The sequence below is a fragment of the Lotus japonicus genome, chromosome 4 (assembly GCF_012489685.1).
Source record: "Lotus japonicus ecotype B-129 chromosome 4, LjGifu_v1.2".
NCBI lineage: Eukaryota > Viridiplantae > Streptophyta > Magnoliopsida > Fabales > Fabaceae > Lotus > Lotus japonicus.
The window spans coordinates 10875902-10883874 of record NC_080044.1 but is presented as its reverse complement, the minus strand read 5'-3'; the positions used below and the strand labels follow the sequence as shown (position 1 = coordinate 10883874).

The window sequence follows — 7973 nt, the reverse complement described above, 5'->3', positions numbered from 1 at the left end:
CTAAAAATTATGTGATAAAGAATAACGTGAGATATAAAAATAAATCTAAGACACCCTCTAAAAACTTTATTTTGTATGGTAGTTTCATAATCAATAGGACAACAACAATGCATAGCACAAGGGGCTCTGGGCTCTAGATAGTGGGCCGGGAAACCCTAAGTCAGGATTAAAACACCATATTCATTATAGGTGCCACCTAATGTGGTCCTTTTTCAAAAAGTCCAATTTTGGACCTCAAAGTTTTACCTTATAGCCTTAATTAGAGTAAACTTATTTGTGGTGGACCAAAAAAAGTCTCTTCTTCCCAACATTTGTGTGCTGGAGTGGAGTATGCAAGCAACTCAATGCCCCGAGGGTTGAAGATGTGGATGCGTTAAATCTCATCAGCGGGTTGAAGAGTTGGAGGTACTGATCGGAGGCACCGCTGAGGACTAGAAGAGAGTTGGCGGGTTGAAGATGTGGATGCGTTAAATCTCATCAGCGGGTTGAAGAGTTGGAGGTACTGATCGGAGGCACCGCTGAGGACTAGAAGAGAGTTGGAGGTACTGATCGGAGGCCCCGCTGAGGACTATAAGAGATGGCGTAGGAAGACAAGAAGCAAATTGCAACATAAATTCTCGGCATCATGGACTGTAAATCAAAAGAAAATACTAGCAGCAAATCCATTCCGCTCCTTTTAGAACCACTTCCTATTTGATAGGTGTCATTCTCCATTAAGTAAAAGTGTAAAACTATGTGAATTTAATTAAAAATAGTGATAGAAAATATGTTCCTAACTTTTGTCTTTAAAATGATGCAGGAATGATAAAATTGTAATTACAATTCAAAAAACACCACATGCTAGCCCTTGGTTTCAGACGAGCCGAATGACATAATCTGAGTCAATCTCTCAAGTAGTAACAGTAATTAGCATCTTTGGCTCAAAGAGTACACAAATGTTGCAGCTACTCAGTTAAAGACAACATGTCACACAAACAAGTTCAGTGAAACAAAAAGTTAAATCCTTCTAATTAACTGGATCATCCTCCTCGCATATGTGCACCTAGCTCACCAAATTGATCATCAGCCTCCACCGTATCTTCAGATAGCCGCACGGCATCCAGCTTCTGCTTGAGAATTTCAATGGCATTTAGCACTAATTGAGAAGCTTTAACTGCTCCGGTAGTTTCAACTATAAAGATGAAGCTATCCTGCTTTGCAGTGATTTCTACAAGCCCGGGCTTGCCCATAGCTTCAGCTTTCTTAATCACCTCATCATCATACGAGTAATTTTCAGCTTCATGAACATATACCTGATAAATGGTTAAAGCTTAGAACGATAAATGGTCAAAGTTTAACATTTTCGCTCAACAACACATAATTACACGAAGGAACGATTCATAATAACAAATCAAACGGAACCTGATATCAGGTATTAAGTACCATGAGGAGTGCAAACAAGTAACAACACTCACTTTAACACTTTTTTCAACACTCAACAATTGGTTGAAATTTATGCGAGCCACACTAAATTTGTGTAGTGGACTAAACATTAATTCCAACCAATCAATGAGTGTTGAAGTGAGTGTTGCTAGAATTATAATTTTTCATTCCATATCAACAGTTCACAAAAGACAAAGTATGTTCAGGATTAAGGAGTTGACAAAATCAGCCAGATGGATCAGATATCATATCAACAATTTCAATAACTCTTTATAAGTGTTGCTTAAGCAGAAAAGAGAATCAATATCTTCCACATATAATGCTCCCAGACATGCTACAGCAACCATCATGAGCAGGATCATAAATCCTGATACTATGTCTTTTTCATTGTAAATTTCTTTGCAGCCTAAGACTCATCTAGAAATTGCTAGCTTAGGACCTTACCAGTCTAGATACAGCAAATCTATCACATTCATTCTTGTAATGTTTTACTTTATGCACATTCTACACTTAAGATGTTATATCTTACATTTAAAGACATTTATGGGATCAAGTACAAGTCGTGAAAACCTAGAACGACATAGAAGTTGCTCATTTTACCCCTGAATTTTCAAATTCAAAGGAGAATTTTTCTTTTACATGACCCCTTAGTTTGGAAGTGATGGAAACTACGTAAAAAAACTTTCTCCGACTCCAAAATATTAGTGACAGAAGGCATAATGTTCAAGGGATGAATAGGCACTAAGGCTATGTATATTTGAACAACATTCTTTCTCTTAAGATAGATCAGAAATCTTGCAGGAAGTTAGCACACTAATGCTTGCACCCTGGGAAATAAATATAATATTTTACACGCAGGTTCAAGAAAATATGGAGAATAATTGTTTCTTCGTTACTGCATGTGCTTTCTCTATGTGATTCTGGAAGCCTATATTACATGTAGTTTCAATAAACAATTGAAAACCAATCTTGAAAAGATTATTAACACGTAAAATTTATTTTGCTTGAAAGAAGCACCATGCACTTAAAAGTCCAAGGTTGTCAAAATCAAGTTCCTACCTAGGATTAGGAGGGGGATGAAAGATAGCAGATTGGAGGATCTAACAATAACAACAACAACGACACGACCACCAACAACATCAACAACTAAAATAATAATAATAATAATAATAATTAATAATAGTAATAAATCACCACCTAATGTTACCTAAAGAAAAGCAACTAGGTGCTTACTGCCTAAAGCTTCCATTATGGCATAGCCTAGGGAAGAGTTAGACCCATAGGCAGCCTTACCTTGCATTTGCAAGAGGAAGATTCCACAAATTGAACCTCTGAACACCTAGTCACGTGGAAACGACTCTAACTGTTATACCAAGGCTCCCCTTTACTAACATTTAACTAAATTCCAAATAAAATTTTATGCAAAAGTCACAAATTCATTGAAGTTATAATTTACATAACTTAAGAAACAATATTTTCTTCAACACCTACGAAAAACAGCCAAAACATTTTGGGTGCTTCTACAGAATGAAAAAAGAGTCATAAGTCACTATTGAAACAACCATCAACCCACAATTCCACCACTCAGTTGCACCTTAAAGAAGACCCAGGCAACACCACCAAAATCGATTGAATCATCTAAGATGAACAGAAGTACACTAAGCCAGAGTATAGCACCACTCAGAAGGGTTGGACTTTGATGGACATGGAAATAGAGGCTACACTGGAGAGGGACATTGGGTTTAAAGGGTTTCGATATGCATAAATAAGTTTTTATGGAGTCGGGATGCGCAGCCCAACTAGCAAACTTAGTGGTGTCCAAAACTTGACAACAGCACGGCATCTCGCAATATTATGATGTTGCACAGCTAACCCCAAGCAATCTGCACAATCCACAATCTGAGGCAGGATAATGATTTCCTTCCTACTTCAAAAGGACTAGAGTCTAGAAGTCTACCAGTCCACAATGAGTCATTGATTGCAAAAAGATAACAAGAGATATCTTAAATTATACTTTCCTTCTACTTCAACCAAAACATAAAGATGGTACAAAATGTATACTATAAAATGTTTAGACATAGCATAAAATCACAAATTTGTTCAGAAATAATAAGCACCAAAGGCAGAAGACATGCAAGGTAATTGTTAGGAGGATTCAAGAATCAAAGAGCTTAAGTATCAGATAACAGTAAAACTAGCATTAATGATGAAATCAGTGAAAAGCCCATAACCAAAATCATAAGAAAACAAATGAGAAAAACCGAACCTTTTGCGTGTTTGCATCAATGTCAAACACATGGGTAGGACAACTTTCAACCCATTCTTTTTTCTCCTTAAGTGTCAATGTCTCCATTAAATCATCATTGATGTGAATTTCTGGTTCATACATGAAGGAAACAGTTGCTGCAGGCGACCATTTGGCATGATCTTTGCCAATGCCCTTCCTAGCTATTGCTCTCAGCCTCAGCTCTTGTCCTCTCCTCAGCTTGACAATTATAATCCCCCTATATTGAACACAAACCCATATCAAATGCATGCTCCTATTAAACCATAAGTCTAAATTGTCACAGCACCAAAGAAAAACAGCAAAATGCTGAAGAACACCAAGTTGAATACGAACAAAGCCCATTTATGAAACTAACAAATAGTTTTCACTTCCAAAATCATCTTGCTCAAAATCAAAATTTATACAGCCATAGCACTAAGTAAAACAACAATTATACAAGAGCAAGATTAGAAAAATACCCAACTGAAAATGTAGGACATAAAAACAACAAATACCTAGTTGAAAACGAAGAAGACCTATTTGAAAAACCCAAATACCCAGTTGAAATCCATGAAGACCCATTTGAAAAAACCAAATACCCAGTTGAAAAATAAGAAAACCCATTTGAAAAAAACAAATACCCAGTTGAAAAAACCAAATACCCAGTTGAAATCAAAGAACACCCATTTGAAAAAACAAAATACCCAGTTGAAATCAAGGTATAAAAAGGAAAAACACACAAGCAAAGAGCCAGATGAATCACTTGTTCACAGCGGAATCAGAAGAAGTATCAGGAGAGAAATCAACAGGGACAACGGTGTGATCAGAACTATAGAGATCCTTGCTGGTAACATCAAGCGTCTCATCAGTCATGCACTTAACCCTAAGATGAAACTCGACGGAGCAAAACTCGCACTGTCCATCACCGTCACAAGCGTCGCAGTCACGTGAGAATCGCATGGCCATGGCTCGCTCGCTGGTGAGCGGAATCAAGCCGAGCCTGTGAGCGATGAACTCGTCGTTGAGCACCGACGAGTTCACCTCGATTTCCACCAGGTCGATGGCTATCGTCGGCACCTCCGATATCATCACGCGCCGCAGCGCGTTGGCGATGCTGGCGTCGGTGTCGCGAAGCTCGAACCTCGCCATGTCGTCCTTGAGTTCTCGGATTTTCACTCGCGGCATGCGCGCGTAGGAAACACCCTCCATCGTTTCTTTCTCAGTGTCTGCTACTGTGGAACGACGGAGCAAAGAGTGAATGAGAAGAAGGGAAATTATGGAGGGTTATTTAAAACCCTTCTCAAAACCCCCCAATGCTTGTGCCATCAGGGATAATATGGTATATTCACTTCATATGCGGGCATATGGTAGATTTTTTCCTTTCAATTAATAATAAATAAAAAAAGTCTTAGTTTGGATGAGTTTTTAGTAGAGGTGGTAACCGCTATTAACACGCTAAAATGCGGGTTGATTGGGTTAACTCAGTTTTCACATTTTTGAGTTGAAAGCAGTGTTATTAAACTCGACTCAATGATCGACTCAATCAGGACACTGAGTTAATGGTTTGACCACTCAGTCATTAGTTGGATAGGTTAACTCGGTGTGTGTATATTATTCTCTTTTTCCCACATAAAAATATTATTCTCATAAAATATATCTCATGCGTATGTAATATGTATATAAAGAGTGTGTGCCTTTCAAAAAAAAAGAGTGTGTGAAAATTAATAAAAAAAATGAAGATTGTGTAAAAGAGGGGAAATATTATTTAGTATTACTTTTTTGCATTGCATAATTTTGGATTTGTAATTTTGAATTGATTAAAAAAATGACACAACCTATTCTTTTTTAATTCGTAATCTAGTCCATATAGGCATGGTTTAAAAAATAAAAATAAAAAGCAAGATTGGGCCTACACAGACAAGCCCACAAAACAGAATCGACCCTAACAAAAAAAAAGAGATAAATGTTCATTGTGCCTCCCTTCTCCTCCATTGTGCCGTATTTTATCAGAATAGATATGTCATTCAACCACGGGAGTTGTATTTGGCATCCCAGATACCTGGTCGGACACCCCAAACTTTTAAAAAAATGTCAGAACTACTCTTCGGAACTTGAAGTTAAAGTTCCAAAGTACTAATATGAAAGTGAAAGGTTTGAGTCCTCGTGTTCTGTTCAATACCAATATACTTCGGAACTTTAACTTTCGAAGCTCTCCGAAAATTCATTTTCCGAAGTTAAGGCGTAGGGACAGTTCCATATTTCTCCACTTTAAAGTGGGGTGGCAAATCTAATAGATGAGGTTCCAAATCCAATCCCCTTCAACCAATGTGGTTCCAAGTTCCATAAAAAATGACATTCTCATCTTCAAGTCAAGATCATGCTCCATCCATTATAACACTGATTTTTTTTTCCACACTTTTCTCTTCATCTACAAACTTCTCTATCTATGATATAGATTTGAGCTTATATATATTTCACGGATCATTTTTTTTTACTTTCTCTATGTCACGGATAATGCTTTTTTTCCTGTATTTTTCCAAAGTTCAACCGGTTCTTCCAACAGGTCGAGTCACCGGTTTCAAAAGAACTCGGCTGAGTCAAACGAGTTTATTAGTGGTTAACCAAGATTGTCGCTCTATTATTCAATTAAGTATGTAGAAAAAAATAATTTTAGTGGTTGCATACATTTAATAGGAACTTCCAACACAATGATCAATATGCACATTACATCTCCTTTTTATGACGTAAATATAACAATATCAATGAAAAAGACATCACATCTTTTAATAGAACAACAATGTCACCCAAACCTAAAGAACAACTCAAGTTCAAATCAATATATTTCTTCTTCATTGGTAACACCATATTATTGAAGGAAATCCTAATTTATATTGTTTGTTACATATAAATACACTCAATCAAGGCTTAGAAAGACTTGGGAAAAGAATACTTAACAAGTCTGGAGAGGTTTAGTAAAGAATACTTGAGGAGAGCCCCTAACAACCAAATCCTTAATAGTATTTGTAGGAAAAATCCTTGTTAATACTTGTTAAAATCTTGGTGAAATACTAGGGGCCCGTTTGTTACACCGTATTATGCATGATAGTATAAGTTTATACAATACATTATTGACTTATTCATTGTTTGGTGCTCACATTGTAATGTATAAACTTATACATCAATCCTCTCTTATACATTAAAATGATGGATTATTTAATCCACCCTATAGATGATGGATAAGGCATGATAAGAGTGTGATGTATAAACTACTTGAATATATTTAATCAACCGCCGCCACCACCACTCTCCACTACCACCGCTGCCACCACTGCCGCCAGTACCGTCGCCACCGCCACCACCACTGTCGCCGCCACCGCCCTCCACCACCATCGTTGATACTGTCATCGTTATTGCAACTACTACCACCATCTCCGCCGCCACCACCCTTCCCTACCACCGCCGCCACCACTACCGCCACTGACGCTACCACCACCACGCTCCACCACTGCCACCATCATTGATACCGTCATCGTTATCTTCACTACCACCACCACCACCGCCACCACCACCACTGTCGCCGCCACCACTGCCACCATCGTTGATACTGTCATCGTTATCTTCACTACCACCCCCGCCGCCACCACCACCGTCGTCACCGCCACCACCACCACCCTCCACCACTGCCGCCATCGCCGCTAACGCCACTACTACCACCACCGCCGCCGCCGCCACCATCATCCCCATCCAATACCACCACTATTGTCGCTACCAAATTATACAATGTATGACCAAACGCTGTATAGTATTAAAATTTTATCAGGCTTTATCCTATCAGACCTAATACAATCAAGCCTTATACTATCAGGCCTTATACTATACGACATACCAAACAGGCCCTAAGGATTGAATGTAGCCTACAATTGGGTGAATAAGGTGTCGCCCCCATCGGGTTCTGAGGAGGAAGCCATTCAGAGTTTGGCCGCACATATTGTTGCTAATCATCCTAGGCTCTATGGTGATCCCTATCAGGTTTTGTATATTGACGGATCTCTTTTGGGGTTTTGTTAGGATTTTTTGGGTTGCGGCTCTTCTTGTCCCCTGTTTGGTTTTTCTTCCCTAGTGTCTTGGGCCCTTTTCTCTCTTGTTGGGATTTTCTCTTTTTGGGGCGCTTTGTCGCCATCGGGGGCTTTTGTTGTTTAGGTATTTGTGTTGCTATATGACTTTGCCCGCTTTTGATCCATTTGAGGAGGGTTATTGTGTTTTTTTGCTAATTTCCTCATGATTA

At 38.6% G+C, this 7973-nt stretch overlaps 1 protein-coding gene across 1 annotated transcript; it reads right to left on the bottom strand.

Annotated features, from left to right (window-relative positions):
• Positions 1-767: 767 nt before the first annotated feature.
• LOC130710891 (DNA-directed RNA polymerases II, IV and V subunit 3-like) lies at positions 768-5017 on the bottom strand. The gene is made up of 3 exons (XM_057560278.1): positions 4452-5017; positions 3689-3926; positions 768-1292 (listed from the first exon to the last, which is right to left on the bottom strand). Exons 1-3 carry the CDS (start codon positions 4895-4897, stop codon positions 1020-1022), a joined length of 957 nt encoding a protein of 318 aa, XP_057416261.1. The 5' UTR covers positions 4898-5017; the 3' UTR covers positions 768-1019.
• Positions 5018-7973: the final 2956 nt, after the last annotated feature.

Coding starts and splice junctions, on each gene's coding strand:
- LOC130710891 (XM_057560278.1), bottom strand. CDS start 4,897: ATGGAGGGTGTTTCCTACGCGCGCATGCCGCGAGTGAAAATCCGAGAA. Junction 3,927..4,451: donor TCTGATTCCGCTGTGAACAA/GTGATTCATCTG, acceptor TGTTCAATATAG/GGGGATTATAATTGTCAAGC. Junction 1,293..3,688: donor TTGATGCAAACACGCAAAAG/GTTCGGTTTTTC, acceptor ACCATTTATCAG/GTATATGTTCATGAAGCTGA.